At 40.2% G+C, this 22,017-nt stretch overlaps 2 protein-coding genes across 16 annotated transcripts in view; both read left to right on the top strand.

The window, feature by feature from the left end:
- Positions 1 to 10,724, top strand: part of pam (peptidylglycine alpha-amidating monooxygenase) — a 160,568-nt gene extending 149,844 nt beyond the window's left edge. For all 5 annotated transcript variants that reach the window (XM_052525124.1, XM_052525120.1, XM_052525122.1 and 2 more), the window contains 3 exons: positions 353 to 637; positions 966 to 1,025; positions 8,950 to 10,724. In XM_052525124.1, coding sequence (XP_052381084.1) covers positions 353 to 637; positions 966 to 1,025; positions 8,950 to 9,137 — 533 coding nt within the window. In that variant the 3' untranslated portion in view covers positions 9,138 to 10,724. The remainder of the gene's footprint in view (positions 1 to 352; positions 638 to 965; positions 1,026 to 8,949) is intronic.
- A 2,713-nt stretch (positions 10,725 to 13,437) lies between these two features.
- Positions 13,438 to 22,017, top strand: part of ppip5k2 (diphosphoinositol pentakisphosphate kinase 2) — a 72,346-nt gene continuing 63,766 nt past the window's right edge. For 6 of the 11 annotated variants that reach the window (XM_052525118.1, XM_052525117.1, XM_052525116.1 and 3 more), the window contains exons 1-4: positions 13,439 to 13,803; positions 16,563 to 17,174; positions 18,306 to 18,501; positions 21,635 to 21,725. In XM_052525118.1, coding sequence (XP_052381078.1) covers positions 17,001 to 17,174; positions 18,306 to 18,501; positions 21,635 to 21,725 — 461 coding nt within the window. In that variant the 5' untranslated portion in view covers positions 13,439 to 13,803; positions 16,563 to 17,000. Of the gene's footprint in view, positions 13,804 to 14,627; positions 14,748 to 16,562; positions 17,175 to 18,305; positions 18,502 to 21,634; positions 21,726 to 22,017 lie in introns of all 11 variants that reach the window. The other 5 variants (XM_052525112.1, XM_052525113.1, XM_052525109.1 and 2 more) reach the window with 3 other exon arrangements.

Here is a 22,017-nt window from a genome sequence, read left to right as displayed (position 1 = left end):
CAAAAGTGAAAATGCTGCCCCCTATCACAAAGAAGTTAAAGCCACACTGTACGATTTCCAGTAATTTCAATGAATGAAATAAATCTCTTGATTTACAATTATAACTTATCCTAATGTCATTCCATGAGCACTACAAGTATGTAATACAAACCAGGAGCAATTTGCACGTGAACATGTTTTTTGTTTACGCTTTTGTTAGTGATTTAGGTCTTGCTTTTACAGAAAGATTGTGGTTTTATTAAAACACAGTCGATAGAAAGTCATGTTTGTCATTTTCTGTAACTACCTTTTTGTTCACCTGTGAATGGACACACTCACTCACCACTTCCATTCAAATCCCTTTCTCTCTTAGAAACAGAGACTATAATCCAAACCCGCCTGAAGCCCCAGCACAGGGTAGAGGTAGCGGTGGCCAAGGTGCAGATACCTGTAGCGACTCAACAGAAGACTGCTGAGCCTGTCCAGGAACAGCCCCAAAAACCGCAACAACAAGAGGATGATAAGGACAAGACTCTAGCCAAACAGACTGCTCAGGGCGTGTCTCCGGCAGTTATCACCACCCTGCTGCTCATCCCCTTAGTGGTGGTCATCTCCATAGGGGTCTTGATCCGCTACAGGAAGAACAGGATGTATGGAGGTAGGAGGGGATTTGAAGCAACATGGCTGCAGCCTTGCAAATGGAATGTATAGTAGAGGCTTGGAACCTCTAAGCCTGGCAATTTGACTGGTAAACTTGTTATGCCGTCATTGACTTGAATGGGGAGGCCCATTCTATGGATTCTATATCTACGATTGCAGTGTTGCTTGTGGGATAAAACACAATTTCTAAATGTTTTTTTTATGATGAACATTTTTATAGATTTTTTTTCACACACAACAATGAACAGTAACAAACAGAACAGACACAACAAAACCCCACCATTTTGGATTGATGATATTCAGCGTACCTTTCACTGTTGTTGCAGATGGATGCGAGGTAAAACTGGAACAGACCTCGTCCGGAGGAATCTTGGGAAAACTCAGAGGTATGTGTCTGTGAGATACTCTTATTGGTGTATCCTGTGGTGAAATTAAAAACTCAAGGTCTTTCACCATGCGGTAGTAGTCTCCCACCGTGCGGTAGTAGTCTCCCACCGTGCGGTAGTGGTCTCCCACCGTGCGGTAGTGGTCCCCCACCGTGCGGTAGTAGTCTCCCACCGTGCATTAGTAGTCTCCCACCGTGCGGTAGTTGTCTCCCACCGTGCGGTAGTTGTCTCCCACCGTGCGGTAGTGGTCTCCCACCGTGCGGTAGTGGTCTCCCACCGTGCGGTAGTAGTCCCCCACCGTGCGGTAGTGGTCTCCCACCGTGCGGTAGTAGTCTCCCACCGTGCGGTAGTAGTCTCCCACCGTGCGGTAGTAGTCTCCCACCGTGCGGTAGTGGTCTCCCACCGTGCGGTAGTGGTCTCCCACCGTGCGGTGGTAGCTAATGACTTGACATGTCATTCCTCGGAGGATGTTCCACTTGTGCTTTTGTTTGGTTTGATTTCGACTACGGTTATGGAGTTATTAATTGGTTTGACTTTGACTATAGTTATGGAATTATGAATGAATTGGGACGCTACCTATGTGAGGGGATTCAGCAGATTTAATAGGTGCAAGGTGTATGAAATGAAAGGAATAAAGGAGAATATCTGTCCAGTGCTAGGCTTGGGCAGTATACCGTATATACCGTATACTGCGGTATTTAGACATACTGATGGTATGATTTTCATTACCGTAATTTTAAAAATATATACACAACCGGTCAAAAGTTTTGGAGCATTCAAAGGTTTTTCTTCTTTTTTATTTTTACTGTTTTCTACTTTGTAGAATAGTAGTGAAGACATCAAAACTATGAAATAACACACATGGAATCATGTAGTAACCAAAAAAGTGTTAAACAAATCCAAATATATCTTCAAATAGCCACCCTTTGCCTTGATGACAGCTTTGCACACTCTTGGCATTCTCTCAACCAGATTCATAAGGTAGTCAACTGGAATACGTTTCAATTAACAGGTGTGCCTTCTTAAATGTTAATATGTGGAATTTCTTTCCTGCTTAGTGCGTTTGAGCCATCAGTTGTGTTGTGACAAGGTGGGGGGGGGATAGCCCGATTTGGTAAAATACAAAGTCCATATTATGGCAAGAAAAACTCAAAATAAGCAAAGAGAAACGACAGTCCATCATTTCTTTAAGACATGAAGGTCCGTCAATACGGAACATTTCAAGAACTTTTAAAGTTTATTCAAGTGTAGTCGCAAAAACCATCAAGCGCTATGATGAAAGTCAATTAATCCATCAAATGTATTTATTAAAGCCCTTCTTACATCAGCTGATGTCACAAAGTGCTGTACAGTAACCCAGCCTAAAACCCCAAACAGCAAGCAATGCAGGTGTAGAAGGTGTAGAAACTGGCTCTCATGAGGACCGCCATAGGAAAGGAAGACCCTGAGTTACTTCTGCTGCAGAGGGTAAGTTCATTAGAGTTACCAGCCTCAGAAATTGCAACCCAAATAAATTCTTCACAGAGTTCAAGTAACAGACACATCTCAACATCAACTGTTCAGAGGAGACTGCGTGAATCAGGCCTTCATGGTCGGAATGCTGCAAAGAAACCACTACTAAAGGACACCAATAAGAAGAAGAGAGTTGCTTGGGCCAAGAAACACAAGCAATGGACATTAGACCGGTGGAAATTTGGCCTTTGGTCTGGAGTTGTGTCTTTGTGAGACGCGGTGTGGGTGAACGGGTGATCTCTGCATGTGTATTTCCCACCGTAAAGCATGGAGGATGAGGTGGGGGTGTGTTGCTGGTGACACTGTCTGTGATTTATTTAGAATTCCAGGCACACTTAACGAGCATGGCTACCACAGCATTCTGCAGTGATGCGCCATCCCATCTGGTTTGGGCTTAGTGGGTTTGGGACATTGACCCAACACACCAGGCAGCGTAAGACCTATTTGACCAAGGAGAGTAATGGAGTGCTGCATCAGATGATCTGGCCTACACAATCCTGCGACCTCAACCCATTTGAGATGGTTTGGGATGAGTCCGACCGCAGAGTGAAGGATAAGCAGCCAACAAGTGCTCAGCATATGTGGAACTCCTTCAAGACTGTTGGAAAAGCATTACAAGTGTAGCTGGTTGAGAGAATTAAAACATTTTTTTTTTTACCTTTATTTAACTAAGTAAGTCAGTTAAGAACAAATTATTATTTTCAATGACAGCCTAGGAACAGTGGGTTAACTGCCTGTTCAGATTTGTACCTTGTCAGCTCGGGGATTTGAACTCTGGTTGTCATCTGTCATCAGCTGTCATCAAGGCAAAGGGGTGCCTATTTGAAGAATCTCAAATATAAAATATATTTAGATTTGTTTAACACTTTTTTTGGTCACTACATGATTCCATATGTGTTAATATTTCATAGTTTTGATGTCTTCACTATTATTCTACAATGTAGAAAATAATACAAATAAAGAAAAACCTTTGAATGGGTAGGAGTGTCCAAACTTTCGACTGGTTCTGTTGATCTCAAAAGGCTGTATGTATTTTTATTTTATTTTTTAGATATAGTCCTATTGTAAATGTGTATTGTTGTAACGGCACCATCTTGATTACAAAAATAAATACAAATACACACACACACTTTAAGCTACATATTCATTTGACAGAGGTAATGAACAGCCCATTGATCGGCACAGCAATTAATCAAATTGAACTATGTTTTCAAAACAAGTGTTTTAGAGCTTATGTCAATATTACACAAGTAAAAAAATAACAGTTACAGAAATCAGGAATGCAAACAGGCTCTATAAAGCTCTATATATGAGTGTTGGTGTTATCTGGTGTTATGTTGGGCACGTACTTGCCAAAAAAAGATTTTATGAAATATATTTATTTCTCAATGACATGTATTGCTAAATAAAAAGGTTTAAGGAAATACAGGCAGGCACCACATTACTACAATACAAAACAGCTCAATCAAGCCTGAGGGTCTTGTAAGTATAAAAGCAACGCTTGTTTTCATATAATAAAAAACAGCTTGAAATGGTAGTAGAATGGGATTAGTGTGGTGTGTGAAGAATCTAATACTTGAACATGTATGTGGTATAAATCACATTATTGTGGGAGAACAACCTCGAAGAGTATGAATTAGGCTGTGTGAGAAGGTTTGAATCCTGAGCAACCTGCCAACACATTGTTTGAAGTACAATAGACCAATATAGCTACTGTGGAGTAGGCATTGTGGTGCTCATGTGAATTTCCTTTCCTTTTTGGCTTCAGACTAGAGGTCGACCGATTATGATTTTTCGATAACGATTATTGGAGGACCAAAAAAAGCCGATACGATTAATCGGACGATTTTTTATATATATATATATATATATATATATATATATATATATATATATATATATATATATATATATATATATATATATATATATGAAATAATTATAAATACAACAATACTGAATAAACAATGAACACTTTTTTTATTTTAACTTAATATAATACATAAATAAAATATATTTAGTCTCAAATAAATAATTAAACATGCTCAATTTGGTTTAAATAATGCAAAAACACAGTGTTGGAGAAGAAAGTAAAAGTGCAATATGTGCCATGTTAAGAAGCTAACGTTTAAGTTCCTTGCTCAGAACATATGAAAGCTGGTGGTTCAATATTCCCAGTTCTTCAATATTCTCAGTAAATAAGTTTTAGGTTGCAGTTATTATAGGAATTATGATGCGTCGACTATTTCTCTCTATACCATTTCTATTTCATATACCTTTGACTATTGGATGTTCTAATAGGCACTTTAGAACTGCCAGCCTAGTCTCAAGAGTAGATAGGCTTGAAGTCATAAACAGCGCTGTGATCAAGCATTGATAATATATAATAATAATAATAATAATAATATAATATATGCCATTTAGCAGACGCTTTTATCCAAAGCGACTTACAGTCATGTGTGCATACATTCTACGTATGGGTGGTCCCGGGGATCGAACCCACTACCCTGGCGTTACAAGCGCCATGCTCTACCAACTGAGCTACAGAAGGACCGAGCTGCTGGCAAACGCAGTAAAGTTTGAATGAATGCTTACGAGCTTGCTGCTGCCTACCACCACTAAGTCAGGCTACTCTATCAAATATCAAATCATAGAATTAATTATAATATAATAAACACACAGAAAATATGAGACTTATGGTTATTAATATGGTCAAACTATAATTTCACAAACAAAACGATTATTGTTTCAGTAAAATACGGAACTGTTCCTTATTTTATCGAACAGGTGGCAACCATAAGTCTAAATATTGCTGTTACATTGCACAACATTCAATGTTATGTAATAATTATGTAAAATTCTGGCAAACTAGTTCGCAACGAGCCCGGCGGCCCAAACTGTGGCAATGAACGCAAGAGAAGTGACACGATTAATCGTTAATATTGCCTGCTAACATGAATTTCTTTTAACTAAATATGCAGGTTTAAACAATATAAACTTATGTGTATTGATTTTAAGAATGGCAAAAGATGTTAATGGTTAGGGACATTCGTGCAATGACTGCTTTTTTCGCGAATGCGCCTTTGTTAAATTATCACCTGTTTGGCGAAGTCGGCTGTGATTCAATGATAAATTAACAGGCACCGCATTGATTATATGCAACGCAGGACAAGCTATTTAACCTAGTAATATAATCAACTATGTGTAGTTAACTAGTGATTATGTGAAGATTGATTGTTTTTTTATAAGATAAGTTTAATGCTAGCTAGCAACTTTCCTTGGCTCCTTGCTGCACTCACGTAACAGGTGGTCAGCCTACCACGCAGTCTCCTCGTGGGATACAATGTAATCGGCCATAATCGGCATCCAAAAATGCTGATTACCAATGGTTATGAAAACTTGAAATCGGCCCTAGTTAATCGGCCCTGCCGATTAATCGGTCGACCTCTACTTCAGACCAATGCCTACCTATCATTTAAAACTTTGTTTTTTGTTATATTTAAGTTGTCTGAATGGGGGGGAAACACAATATCAAACAATTACTCAGATCAGAATTGGATCAAAGTGTCCTCCGGATGTGATGTGTTGCGCACTGTTCTCACAATAAATGCAGAGGGCATCGGAGTTGAATTATTGTATAGCATTGACAGGCACGAGCTGTCTTTCAATCACCTGTGGTTGTGAGATGCGCTTTTGAGATCAAAGCGCAGAGCAGCGTGTATCCACGTCTGCACGTCTTGATATTCATTGCTAGTTAGTGAGTTATTTGCCCAGTTATAGCTACATTTTGGTCAGCAAACAGGGTTTGTACAGTCATTAATTAAAAGTCATGCTGAGTGCATCACCTGCGTGTGTGCCAGAGCAAGGGGCAGTTGCCCGAGGAGAGAGACATTGCAGCAACTGGTAGCCTATAAAATAATGATAGACAACAGACTAACTAGATATTCAAAACATCTAGTGTAGTCTGGCTAGTTACCTCGTTAGTTAACTATTTAGCTAGCATGTATTAACGTCCTTGTCATGTCCTATGTCCTAAAAAAACTTTCCACCAGCACTTGTGATAATAAACCAATGCTACATATTTCGGTTGTAAAACCGTCTCTCAAGTGCTCAATATTTGGAGTTGAGAAATACATTTGACACGATTGGAATGCTGGGTAGGATTCCCCTCAATTCAGTATTGTCCATGTAATTCTGACAACGTAAAGAAAATAATCTTACAGTAGCCTAATTGAAAAATCGCTCCCATGCTGTCAATAGATCTTCCCTGAAACCTGAATGTAGACACATGGAATTTGCTTAACTAGTAATGAAGAAGTCATGACATTCCATCTGTCAAAATGTTTAAGAACCCTGAGTAAAGCAACTGAAAAGCCAGTTGGGTAAATCACTTTGTTTTATGTCTTATGGCACAGACACACCGGTAGCGTTTGCTGGCAGAGATAACTTAGCACCTCTGAACAGAGTTCCCGCAGTAATTTGCAAACCAAAAATGTCATCAGTCAGACGCCTACCAGCGTGTGGTCCCTAAAACACACCTTTTTGGTCCATGGTGTCACCAACCATTTTGTGTTTTTGGGCAAGTGATTTGAGCTTTCGGACAAGTTAAACATCAGTCAAGCCCTTTACTGTATCAGAATTAACAAGGAACTAGCTTTGATTCGTTTAGTGTCTGAATGAAATCTCCTAGTCAGACACTCACTCAGATATAAAAAATGTAAAAAATGCAGCGCATACGACACGATCCCCATCGGGGAATCTCCAGAGGGCATGACGAGACGGTGCAGATATGACCAATAAATGTAATTTATAATACTTTATGACCTGTCACTCTCTCAGATTGACGTCAGTGGACGTCAGTGGACGACTTTCATCCAATCACCTCACATAATGGATATGCATCTCAAATGGCGCCCTGTTCCCAATATAGTACACCACTTTTGACCAGAGCCCTATGAGCTGTGAACAGGTTGCCACTTGTGACTCAGCCAATGATAAGTAGATGATTCACCGACTACAGTACAGTGCAAGGGGAGAAATGATGATGTAGCATTCAGAGGTGTCTAGACTCAAGATGGGGTTTGATAGAAATCCCGGGCAGATGGTGTCATGAATAGGGGCTGTTGAGGTGTTGATACCGGTCTTATTGTAACCAGGGAAGCTATGTTGTTAGATCAGACAAGCTGGTGGTATTGTACAACACAGCTCTGTTGCTATTTTACTGTGACTATGATGAATGAAATACAAACTCCCATATTAAGCAGTGATAATGTTGATTCTGTTTCAACGTTGGTTCTTGAATGCTGATGAGCCTTTGTGATTATATCTGATTTGGAATTTGTCAAGCGAAACAGTACCCTGTGCCGTCCCACAAAGAGAATAGATAGCACATGGGAGACATCTATGATATCTCTAACAGGCAGCTGCACAGATCTCGATCAAGCATATTCCTGGACGAAAAATAACTTTCAGATTCTCCATTGCACATGCTTTTTGTAAAGGGGCAATTTGCAGTTCAAACAATAACAAATGAGTCACTGGTTGAAACAAATGGGTCTGGATAAAATGTAACCACTCTCAAGTTCATAGACAGAGCAATGGATGCAAGGACTGACCATTCATTTTTATCAACATTTTAGTTTTAACCGTGTTGTGAGGCTATACAGTGTTGGTTTCAAATGACATTGTTTACAAACAATGGAGTTAAACAAGCTCACCCCTTTAAGTCTAGTTTTAAGTCCAGGAGGTTCAATGTGGGTTTGTCTTAGGTCAGAAAAATACTTTCAATTTCTCCAAAGCAAAGGTTTTCGGTCCAGAAGTAGATTCAATCTGGGCCTATGCAGTGCACCGTCCCCTAAAACACGATGAATCTCACTGAAATGGGAATAGACTCACTGAAATGGGAATAGACTCACTGAAATGGGAATAGACTCACTGAAATGGGAATAGACTCTCTGAAATGGGAATAAACTCTCTGAAATGGGAATAGACTCTCTGAAATGGGAATAGACTCTCTGAAATGGGAATAGACTCTCTGAAATGGGAATAGACTCACTGAAATGGGAATAGACTCTCTGAAATGGGAATAGACTCACTGAAATGGGAATAGACTCTCTGAAATGGTAATAGACTCACTGAAATGGGAATAGACTCTCTGAAATTGGAATAGACTCACTGAAATGGGAATATACTCACTGAAATGGGAATAGACTCACTGAAATGGGAATAGACTCACTGAAATGGGAATAGACTCTCTGAAATGGGAATAGACTCTCTGAAATGGGAATAGACTCTCTGAAATGGGAATAGACTCTCTGAAATGGGAATAGACTCACTGAAATGGGAATAGACTCTCTGAAATGGGACATCTTTGGAATCTTTTCTCCTCTTTGATGTTTTCCTTCTCCCACAGGTAAAGCTGCGGGCGGTCTGAACCTGGGCAACTTCTTTGCCACTCACAAGGGCTACACCCGGCAAGGCTTTGACCGTCTCAGCACCGAGGGTAGTGACCAGGAGAAAGATGACGATAACGACACTGACTCGGAGAACGAGGAGTACTCGGCACCGCCTCCCCCTGTCGGCCCCTCCTCCTCCTCTTAGGACCCCCACCACCCCACCTCGAAGCCGTCCCACCAAATGCCAACCGGCCCTTGGCTCCCGTGGTCAGGATGTACTATAATCGTATGTGTATCTATGTTTGTGTTGGCTGCCAATCGTTCCTATTTATTTGTGCAAAAAACATTCTCGATACGATGTGCCACTATCTTGCTTTGTGAGTAAATGGGACCAGAGATTTTAAGTAAGAGAACACTGGTAGGTCGAGGAGTGATGCTTTTTAGAGTATAATTTTAACAGGAAGGAAGAAAACGAGGGGTAGTTTTATTTTTATAATTAATTGTCTACATAAATCTCTTCCACTTACAGTACTTAATCAACCAGATGCTTTAATGTTATGTTTTCTGTTTTTTTTGGTCCAGAAACTTTGGTTGATTACTTTTATCTGTACATTTGTGCCTTTTTAATTATGTATTTTGCCTTTCTGCAGCACCTACACTACCGTTCAAAAGTTTGGGGTCACTTAGAAAGGTCCTTGTTTTTGAAAGAAAAGCACATTTTTTTGTCCATTAAAATAACATCAAATTGATCGGAAATACAGTGTAGACATTGTTAATGTTGTAAATGACTATTGTAGCTGGAAATGGCTGATTTTTAATAGAATATCTACAGATGCCCATTTATCAACAACCATCACTCCTGTGTTCCAATGGCACATAGTGTTAGATAATCCAAGTTTAGCATTTTTAAAGGCTAATTGATCATTAGAAAACCCCTTTTTCAATTATGTTAGCACAGCTGAAAACTGTTGTCCTGATTACAGAACCAATAAAACTGGCCTTCTTTAGACTAGTTGAGCATCTGGAGCATCAGCATTTGTGGGTTTGTTTACAGGCTTAAAATGGCCAGAAACAAAGACATTTCTTCTGAAACTTGTCAGTCTATGTTCTGAGAAATTAAGGCTATTCCATTCGAGAAATTGCCAAGAAACTGAAGATTTCGTACAACGCTGTGTACTACCTTCACCAGAACAGCGCAAACTGGCTGCAACCAGAATAGAAAGAGCAGTGGGGGGCCCAATTGGCTAACAATTGCAAAATGGTTTTCTAATGATCAATTAGCCTTTTAAAATTATAAACTTGGATTAGCTAACACAACGTGCCATTGGAACACAGGAGTGATGGTTGCTGATAATGGGCCTCTGTACGCCTATGTAGATATTCCATAGAAAATCAGCCGTTTTCAGCTACAATAGTCATTTACAACATTAACAATTGCCTACACTGTATTTCTGATCAATTTGATGTTATTTTAATGGACAAAAAATGTGCTTTTCAAAGAAATCTCTAAATGAACCCAAACTTTTGAATGGCAGTGAATATTATTACAAATGTGCCACATAATGGAAAGAGCTGCTGCTACTGTCAACTGTACTTAGGTTTCATTGTATCGCATTCAAGAGAAAGGATTAAAAAAAATATTATTATTATCATGTATCTAAAGCTGTATTTAGGAAATTTTCCAATCAGATGTAAGCTGTGTCTGATATTTATTGTGACATACTGAGGTTTTATTGCAAGAATACTATTTTCAGTAACAATGTTATTTGTGTAATAAAGTGTCTGCAAAGCATGACCTTCTCACGTCATTCACTGAGCGACAACATTAAGGGTTCCAACAATCTGGTAACTTTACCAAAATCACAAAGTTTTCCAGATTTCCTGCTTAATTCCTTCCTAATTCTAGACAACCTGGGAATTTTGGTGAAGTTACTGGAATTTTGCAACCCGACGTACCTTGTAAAAGAGAAGTGATCAGATTCTCGCGTTGTGCTCATAGCACAGGTATTGGATTCTCTTGAAACATATTGTATGTAGATCTAGAGGAAAAAAGGTCATTGCACAAAATTGCATCAGTTGTTTTCTATTTCACCAGTGCTTGTACAGTAGCTTATTGGACATGAATATTTTATGAAAACAAGCATTGCTTGCTGAGTTTAACTTATCCTTTTGGTTAAATATTTCTGATCATAATGTCAATATTCAAACTTATTCATTGAGACTGGGTTGACATTGATTGGAGTTCTTCAGATGGCTTCAGTCAGACGTTATTTTGCGGTGTGTTGGTTGAAAGGACACCTAGTGGTGAGCTGTAGAATATGTTTGGTTGGAGGGACACCTAGTGGTGAGCTGTAGAATATGTTTGGTTGGAGGGAAACCGATGGTATTATCCACCCCTCTTAATGGCTCCCATACGCAATCCATGTCTCAAGGCTTAAAAATCCTTCTTTAACCTGTCTCCTGAACATTCATCTACACTGATCGAAGTGGATTTAACAAGTGACATCAATAAGGTATCATAGCTTTCACCTGGATTCACCTAGTCAGTCTTATGTCATGGAAAGAGAAGGTGTTCTTATTTTTTTGTATACTCAGTGTGAACAGAACAGGTGAACGTTTAGGGTTGTTTTTCAGAAATTTCGGTTGGACAATACTTGGAGCCAACCAGGGTTTTTGGAAAACCTGGGAATTTTCAGAAAGTTATTGGATATTCCTGATGGGCAGGAAAGTATTTTCTGATCACCTTATGGGCAGTAAAGGATTTTCTGAACACCTGATAGGCAGGAAGAGATTTTCTGATCACCTGATAGGCATCCAGATTAGCACATATGAAGAAAATTAGGTGAGTAGAGGAAGTCACCATTGAGATGCATCCATTGACTTCAGTCATATGTTCTGGAGAAATTATAGAATTTGTAGTTCAATCTTTTTTTTGCTATTCTCAACTACGATGATCTGTGATTATACAGTGTGTTGCAAAACGAGTTGTGAATTCATTATGTTTAATGATTGACCATCCCAAAGCAAGGGCAAACTATATATGTTGCTCTCTTACGCTCTCTTATTTGACCCTCTTAGAGCTAAGCTACACAAGGTCAAGAAGACAGTCTGGCACCCTATTCCCTATGGTGATCTTCTTATGTCTTGGGCCCATAGGTCTCTTGTCAAAGTAGTGCACAATGGCTGCGTTTACACAGGCAGAAGAATTCAGATATTTTCTTCTTCACTAATTGGTCTTTTGACCAATCAGAACATCTCTAAAAAAAGATCTGATGTTAAACAAAATCTGATGTGATTGGTCAAAAGACCAATTTGTGCAACAGTAAAACGTCTGAATTGGGCTGCAGTTGTAAATGCAGACAAAGTTGGAAATCAACAAAGCCACAGTAATTTAAACTCTTTACCCGCTAATTCAATGGGTACTGGTAATTCCCTGAACATTGATAAATGTCCAGAAACCCTAGGACATGATCAGAAAACAGATAAGACATTTTTAGAAAACAGATAGACATTTTAAAGGACTCTAGGGCAAAGGAAGGGAAGCACTGCTAAAGTCCACAACAGTAAGTTTTGCATTCTGGGAAATGTAGTATTTTCCCCATATTGAACATTTTTATTTTAATATTTACTAAATATAATAACTTTGAATATTCACATACAGGTTTTGTTTTCCTTGATTATTTATTTTAAGAATTTGTCCTCTAAATCAATTTCAACAATATTTTATATGCATGTATATAACAACATGTTTGATGTTTTATGTACAGGATGTATATTTGTATAGACCACACCTAATGTGGAACAGAAAAAGGCATCGAATTAAATAAAAATTCGAATTGAATCGAGCCCAACCTTGTGTTAGAAGAAGAAGAAACCTTTATTGTCCATGATCTGTCAGAAAGTGGGAACATTATTTTCCTTTTTGACCCAACCCTCAAAACACACACACACAACTGAGGGGTTTGGAAGCTCATTGTCAGCAACAGTGTGGCTCCCGGCATATAGTGCGTTTAGACAGGCAACCCACACCAGATTGGATTGGCCAAAATACCAATTAGTGAAAAAAAATATCAGAAGTAGGCTGCCTGCCTAACAAAGCCATGTAGAACAGTTAGGGGTGCCTTGCTCAAGGGCACAACGGCAAGGGCACAATAGCCCGGCTATTGTGAAAGATTTGAGCTTTATACGGTGGAATCAATACTTTCACCAAAGCAGTTCCTGTATACTCTGCTTCTTGTTTTCCAAGTTTGCTTCTACCCATACTTGTGTTTTTGAGGCTTTGGAGGAATTATGTCTCTTTTCCCGCCCCTTAGTGACGACATACAAATTACGTTTTTTGGTTATTGGGGTGTATTCATTACGACAATTGTGTTGGAAAACGTTTCTTAAACGGAAACACACTGAACGAAATGGGGGCGGGACCTACCTGAATTAGTCCAATAGAAACTCTCGTTGTGCTCTGTTTGCTTACTTTTGGTTATTTAACGGCAAACGGTTTCCGTAATGAATTAGCCACCACGGAGTGGAGTTTTGTCCGCTAGTAATGAATACGCCCCTGGTATTTTGAGATTTTTAATGATAGCTGTGGTAGCGCAAGATGAAAATCCCCATGCATAATTGGTAGAGTAAAACTGCAAAACACACTTGGAATAAGGTAGATAAAATCAGCACCCCTGCTAGTAACAGTGTCGGGACAATGTTGGCTGCAAACTAGCAACAACATGTTTTCATTGCACACACATTCAGCAAGGTGTACTACTGTGTAGTTGGCAGGCTAGCTAGCTAAGCTGTCCGTGTTGTCAGAAGCCAAGCAGGACTAACTTACTTTGAAGGCATACAGACTCGACTAAGGGCGTTTCATATTAGATAAGGTAAGAGACATTTAAAAAAAACATTTTTAACGTTAAGTAAAAATATTAAAAAAACACAAATTGTACATTTAAGTTCACTAAGCTTAACATAAGAAGGGGAGGCAAGCGTGCCTGGCCAATGTTAACAAGTCGCTAGACATTTGTCAGGAAGTACAAGCTAACTGTGCTAGGTAGCTAACGCCGTTAGCCATAGACTAGGCTAACAGCGAGGTGATGTACCTGTCTGGATGGAGGAAGACCGATGAGTCATTCAGTCATTTTATCGGATGAAAAGATTTTGAATTCCCCATTCAACTGAAAAAATGCTAGCTAGCTAACCCTAAGAATATTTAGATAAGTGTCATCCAACCCCAACGTTGATGTGATTTAGAACTATAAACGTCCTTTTCCGTTGCCCGAGTGAATGTTGATTGTAAATGTCGTTAATAATTATTTCACTGTCTGAGTCAGCTTGTTATCATTTACATGTTGTAGAAGCTAGTTTACTAATGGCAAGTATTAGACCCAATCTTACTCTTTCTATTCACATACTAATAATCCTGATCAGAATATGTTTCCAGGACACAGTCAGAGAACTGGTTCACTATCAGAAGTCTATTCAATACATCTTCCTTGAACCCCATTGCAGTCTAGCCTAGTATATATGTGTGTGTGTGGTCCACACAGAAAGGAAAAAAACATCAATCAGTAGCTACCATCCAACCTGGAGACCTTGCCCTTGCATTTCAAGGTTGGACTTGTTTTGGATTGGGCATCATCTGACAACCCTGGGCTGATTGTAGCATCCTGGTCGTGCTGTGACTGACATTTTGTTCCCATGACAGATGTCCAGTCTGAGGGTGATGGAAGGTTGCGTGGTGGTGGTGTGTGTGCGTGCCCAGGCAGATAAACAGTGTGTCACAAATAGCCCTATACACTACTTCTGACCAAAGCCTGACGACGAGGTGAAGTAGTCACTGACATTTGCGTGTGATACTGTTATTTTATTGTTGCTCTTTTTAAATAATTTTCCCCCCACTTTTTAAAAACTAAATACTTTAACACTTATTTTTCCTTTACTTGCATTGTTGGTTAAGGTTAAGGTCTTGTAAGTAAGCGTTTCACTGTAAGGTCTACTACACCTGTTGTATTCCGCGCATGTGACAAATACAATTTGATTTGATGTCAGCGAAACGGTGTGGTCTTATCTATGTCAAGCAAAAGAGGGAGAATGCTGCTGAATACATATTTTCAGCAAAATGCTCTATATTTGAGCTTTCTAGCCTGTGTTCATTTGTGTTGAAAGTCACTGATAAAATGTAAGTCCTTTCTAGATGACAGCTCAGAGTAGGCTACTTCCTAGTCAGGTGAAAGGATATCAGCTAGGCCTAATATCGATGTTGAAACATTCGGAACAAAAACCGATATAATTGGTTGATGGTGCTAGAACAACATAATACATTACATTACTGTTATTGAACAAGGCTATTTTTTGGCTAGTGTTCAACCTTTGGAAAGTGTGTCCATACTCTTCTGTTATAAATCTTACATGGGCCCTTTCACTTCAGGTGAGTGGCCACTTCCGCATTAATCCTGGTTCACTTGTGTCCCAGTTCAGCTGTAGGCCTATGCAATTCACTAGGTTGTCTTTCTATGCTATTGGCTGTATTCAAATAAAATCTAATGTTATTGGTCACATAAAAATATTTAGCAGATGTTATTGCGGTTGTTGCGAAATGCTTGTGGTGCTAGCTCCAACAGTGCAGTAATATCTAACAATTCACAACAATACACACGTCTAAATAAAAAAGAAATGGAATTAAGGAATATCTAAATATTAGGATGAGCAATGTCTGAGTGGCATAGAATAAAATACAGTAGAATACAGTGTATAAATATGAAATGAGTAAAACCGATTGGAAACATTATTCAGGGTAAAATGAGCGCGCACACAGTGTCTGTTGCACCCGTTCATAGTTGGCTACCTTTTAGTTCTTCAAAAGAGCAGATCTTGAAAGGGCATAGTTTTCCCAGAGCTGTCAACAGCCTGGAATATTTATGGTGGTTGAATTGGCTCAGTTCTTGTGGGCATTTGTAGAGCTACAACGACTCCAGGTGTATTTCACTCCAGAAATCCATTCGTTTTTTTTCTTGAATAGTTAGGATGATAATGTATTATACAGACAATTCTGCTGCTAACACAGATCTAGCTCTAGTGTCATTTAATTCGAGCTCCTTTTCCCTTGCCCTCCTCATCTCCCTCTCAATGTCTCTTCACTGAATTAGATCTATTCATTTGTGCCATTCTGTCAGACAATGCCCTCCATTTTATTTTTACTTCAGTGGCATTCCTCCCTAGCCTTCCTCTCTGCTCGCTCAGACATGAGGATTACCCGGTTATAGCCGATAAGTACCCAGTGAAAAACTTCCAAAGTGTCTCTTATCCTGCACCGTTAAAGGGAGGTTGTTAGGACAGCACATGTAACGGTCTGACCTTCCCTGTAATCTGGGTTTCACGTTCACTGTCTCTGCAATGACGTGACCCCGTTTGATAGTCCGCTCTGCTTCTTAATCAGCGGGAACAGGGAGGACAGCCGTGTGCGTCATGTTTCATTGCCGTCTTCCACTGCGTGTGTGTGTGTGCTGTATTATGCTCACAATATGACCCATGTGGAGGATGGACAAGTTCAAATATCCTTATTGGCCTCCAAACATTTGGGGCCTTTGTGATAATTTATTTTGTGGTGGACAAATAAAGCACATACATGTTTGTGTTTCAGGCCAGATATTTAGAGGACAAAAAGGACATGCTGGGCTGTAAGGAACAGGACGGTGGGAGGAGCACCAGCTCACTGGCTGTGACCCTATAACGGAGTACGATAACCCAGCACCCTGATTGTACAAGTAGACATGCACCAGGGATAAACCCATTCCCTTCCCCATCAAGTTCTTTAAACTACCCCCCCCCCACCTCTTTCTCAGGGGTTCTAGTGGACCAGTTTGGGTCCCAGACAGGCAGGCCCTGGGGAAGGGAAGTGAGGGTGAGGGATAAAGCCTAGTTCTTTGGGGGCTGGGAGGTGAGGTGAGTGAGAGGTGTGGCATTTGGAGGAGGGAGTGCAGCAGGAGGCACAGGGCCAGCCACAGACAGGTCTGTGGTAGAGAGGGACAGGCCTCAGCCCCAGGACTCCAAGGGTCCCCAGCCGCAAGACGGCCCAGCCATGTCTAAAGGAGGTGAGGCTCCAGACGGCGGGGAACACCCTCGCTTCTTCGTAGGCTGCGACGACAACGAGGGTGAGGAATTGCTGGACCCCGGGCGGGTCATGGGCTACGACTGCCTCTATGAGAATGTGGAAGAAGAGGAGGAGGACGAGGACGACGAGATGTATGATTCGGTGAGTTGATTTGCCCATAGAGATCGTCAGTGGCTGAAGATAAACGTCCATCTTTCTAAAAAGAACATCATCCAGGTCATAACAAAATAGGCACAATTGAGATTGCAGCGGAGGCACTTGATTCTGCACTAAATGTAAATCTATGGCTTTTGATCGCAGTCCATTTTTAGGTGTAATATGCTCACGTATAAAGTAACTTTCCAGGTTCTGAATTGAGCAAAGGGTTCACACACAACAGTGAATCCTCAGTCTGTTCAAATCTTCACACAGACTGTTTCATAGTCTTTTTTGGAGCATCTAATTGTGCAACAACATGGAAATTAGAGATTTATGTCACAGTACATGTTATAGGATTTGATCAGGATTTGGAGTTGATCTCATATATTTGCATTGGCCATCTTTGTGAACGTACTTAATTCATTAAAAATGATATGTATGTAACTCCAAACACTCAAATGAATTGCCTTCCATTCTAAAGCTTGTGATGGTTGAACATTCTATTTTGAATCAGCTTTGCTGAATATTGTCAGTTGTTATATAACTGTCAATGCCGTTTCTATCCTCTGTATGAAGAATTGATCGGCTTACATTTCCCCCTAAAATGTCCTCCTTTAATGTTCCTTGAACAATCCTAAATAAAAGATTGGTTTACATAACAAGTGTGTTGTGCCATTGTCATGCACTGTAAAATACTGGTATGATGACATAGTTTTTAAAAAATGACCCAGAGTGGACAGTCGGTTGTCTAGAAAGAGGCTCATTAGGCATTCTACCAACTGACCTAAAGTAGACAGTCCGATAGCTGTCTAGGGAGAGTCTCATAGCTTCAAGTTCCTCTCCCCTCCCTAATCTGTAATGATCTCAAAACAAACCAAATGGTTGTCTCCTGGGAATTGGCTTTCATCTGTCCAGTTCTTGCCCACAAGTGGAAATTACTAAAAGAAGACAAGGAGAGCACTTGAGACTATTGAGATGCACCCATTGGTGCCTATTCCTCCATCTCCTCTCACTAGCGAGGGAGGAACACGAGAGACTATTGCATTGCACCAAGGTTATAGGCTGTGTTCCAATACTCTATAGCATCCTGTCCTCATCTCCTTAACCCCTATTCCTCCATCTCTTCTCCCCTAGCCTCCTGAGAGGCAGATCGTGGTGGGCATCTGTGCCATGTCCAAGAAGTCCAAGTCCAAGCCCATGAAGGAGATCCTGGAGCGCCTCTGTCTGTTCAAGTACATCACGGTGGTGACCATCGAGGAGGAGGTCATCCTCAACGAGCCTGTGGACAACTGGCCACTCTGTGACTGCCTCATCTCATTTCACTCCAAAGGTGAGCGCTGGGTTACCATGCATGTGCGTATCAACAAGCACACAAGCGCATAAACACACATACACATGAATAAACACACACATACACCCTGGGTCACCATGGACACGCTGGGTTACCATGGACATGTGCGGACACACAAACACAATTGATAAACAAACTAACACAGTAGGGATGAGACAAATGTACAATGTTTAAATGGCCATTTTTGTACATCGTGCCCCCTGTGGAGAGAGAACAATTTATCAATTATGCTGCTCTTGCTTTTCACGAGAGTGGCGTGTGTAGGTTATTGTCGTCCAATCACAAGGCATCAAACCGGTTAGATATCAGAAGATATCTAGGTTAATAGATTGGAAGGCTAGTTATCAGGAGATAACTAGGCTAATGGATGGAAGGCTAGTTATCAGGAGATATCTAGGTTAATAGATTGGAAGTCTAGTTATCAGGAGATATCGAGGTTAATAGATTGGAAGGCTAGTTATCAGGAGATATCTAGGCTAATGGATTGGAAGGCTAGTTATCAGGAGATATCTAGGTTAATAGATTGGAAGGCTAGTTATCAGGAGATATCTAGGATAATGGATGGAAGGCTAGTTATCAGGAGATATCTAGGTTAATGGATGGAAGGTTAGTTATCAGAAGATATCTAGGTTAATAGATTGGAAGGCTAGTTATCAGGAGATATCTAGGCTAATGGATTGGAAGGTTAGTTATCAGGAGATATCTAGGCTAATAAATTGGAAGGCTAGTTATCAGGAGATATCTAGGCTAATGGATGGAAGGCTAGTTATCAGGAGATATCTAGGATAATGGATGGAAGGTTAGTTATCAGGAGATATCTAGGCTAATGGATGGAAGGCTAGTTATCAGGAGATATCTAGGTTAATGGATGGAAGGTTAGTTATCAGGAGATATCTAGGCTAATAGATTGGAAGGCTAGTTATCAGGAGATATCTAGGCTAATGGATGGAAGGATAGTTATCAGGATATATCTAGACTAATGGATGGAAGGCTAGTTATCAGGAGATATCTAGGTTAATAGATTGGAAGTCTAGTTATCAGGAGATATCTAGGCTAATGGATTGGAAGGTTAGTTATCAGGAGATATCTAGGCTAATAGATTGGAAGGCTAGTTATCAGGAGATATCTAGGCTAATCGATTGGAAGGTTAGTTATCAGAAGATGTCTAGGCTAATAGATTGGAAGGCTAGTTATCAGGATATATCTAGACTAATGGATGGAAGGCTAGTTATCAGGGATTTTTAAAAACATTATCGATCCCAACTTTGAAACGTTCACACCCCGAACACATGCACATACGTAAACACATATTTAAACACACTGCACACACACACACATACATAAACAAACTCATACACACACATACTCACTTACCCACGCCCTCACATATACAGCCCTCATTGTTTAGGTTGACACTGCTGTTCATTCATCACAAGACTGTTCAGTGTTTTGAAATGTCCAACATTGCGTAACCGTGACTGGAAGGAGGCAAGGGGGTGTTTCTAAAGACAGAAGAGGCATGTGCTTCAGCACATACAATATTTCCTTTAAGAGATACTTTTCCCAAATTAGGATGATTTGCACATGAAGTGTGAAAAAGGTTAAGGAAAACAATATGTAATTGGGTAAAGTATCTCACACTGATTGTGTCGCTCAAAGTTACTTCTAGATGATTTGGACAGTGCAACATACTAATATTGATAACATTGACTTGCATTGGATATGTGCCACAAATGCTAAAAAGTTTGCATTTGGAAACAGTGGCCAGGTCAACAAAAGACTAGACAGCTTACAAGGTATGACAACAGGGTAAGGGAAACTACACACATTTTTATTTGATTTGGCTAAACTATCCCTTTTTAAGGAGTCACAGCACTGGTGCTTCTGACTTTGTGTTGTAATTGACATGTAATGTGTTTTCATTGTTTCCTGTGTCTGCACGTCCAAAGTTAAGTGGGGGTGGGGGGTCACCCTGCTTTTCTTAAACCATTGCTTCGTCCCAAATTAGGGCTGGGAATTGCCAGGGACCTCATGATACGATATTATCACGATACTTGGGTGCGATACAATATATATTACGATTCTATGTATTGCGAGTCGGTACTGTGATTTTATTGTGATTTTATTTTATTGAGATTTGATGTTCCAAACATATTCCTTGTGCTGGGGGACAAGAGTGCCATGAGAAAACGACTTTTAATCAATCATGGAAATAAAAGTGCTGAAAACACATTGGCTCCCTATTTAAAAGAAGATGAACAATAAGATGAAAAAATACAGAAATGTTGGTGCAGGTATATCAAAGTAGCGCAAAAATTATATAGCGATATTGTCAACGATATAATATATCGTCAAAAATAATATCCTGATATATACCAATTAAACCCCCCCCCCCCCTTTTCCCTGCCTGCAATGCTTTGGACCAGGGCCCATATGTAAACAGACCTCTCCAACCAGCGATTTATTTACTACGTAGTCCTCGTCTGGCTGGCACACCACACCTATGTCACCCAAGAAGCTGTGATGTGGTCAGCTGCCAAGCGGCCTGTAGTTAAGTTTGTTTACGGCTGGTGGTTTATTTCAGCTTGTTGTTTAGACTTGTCCTCTAGACCTCAACTCTAGCTGGTAACCTAAGAGGTTTAGGATGTGTCCCAAAATACACCCTATTTCCTACATAGTGCACAACTTTAGACCAGAGCTCTATGGCACCCTATTCCCTACATAGTGCACTACTTTAGACCAGAGCCCTGTGTACTGTGTAAGGAAAATATGATGCCATTTGGACGGTCATTAGTCATTTTGTCATATGAGCTAAACAGTAAAGCAAACATGTTACCTCTCAATGTATTGTGTAGAGAGAGGGAGAGAGAGAAACACACATGCCCATTTAGTTCACACAATCTCTGCTAGTAAGGCCTTTAAAGCACAGGCTTTACAAGGAAATCCCTTCGTATGAAGTGAAAAGGTTGCAAATGTTTTAGGAAATTAGCCGTTAGCAAATGTATTTTCCTACGTCCTCCTGGCACAGAGGTCTTTTGAATGAGCTTGACTTCACCTCTGTTCTCCTACAAACACATGTTTTTATTGGTCTTTTAAAAAAAAAAATGTTTAGGTTTTCCATTGGACAAAGCAGTAGCCTATGAGAAACTCAGAAACCCGTTTGTCATCAATGATCTGGATCTCCAGTACTACATTCAAGACAGGTAAGGTGATTGACAGTTGCTATGGCAATCATGACCATATCTGGTCAAAGGCATGTGTTGGACAATAGGCCATTCTTCACGTTATGGTTGCTAATAGTCATCGGTGGATAACTGAGCAATGCTGAAGTTTATAATCAAAGTGTGAATGATATGTTCCCCTCTGCCGATGTTTGATGCCTTGGCCTATGTCCCAATCCAGAGAATCTAGTGTTTTCATTTCTCATGAAACAAATACCACTGTTTCACTAAAGGCAAAGGTGTACAACTCTTGTCAGAGGGCAGCAGTGTATGC

The sequence above is a fragment of the Oncorhynchus keta genome, chromosome 9 (assembly GCF_023373465.1).
Source record: "Oncorhynchus keta strain PuntledgeMale-10-30-2019 chromosome 9, Oket_V2, whole genome shotgun sequence".
NCBI classification, from domain to species: Eukaryota; Metazoa; Chordata; class Actinopteri; order Salmoniformes; family Salmonidae; genus Oncorhynchus; species Oncorhynchus keta.
This window is presented reverse-complemented; position numbering and strand designations above follow the sequence as displayed.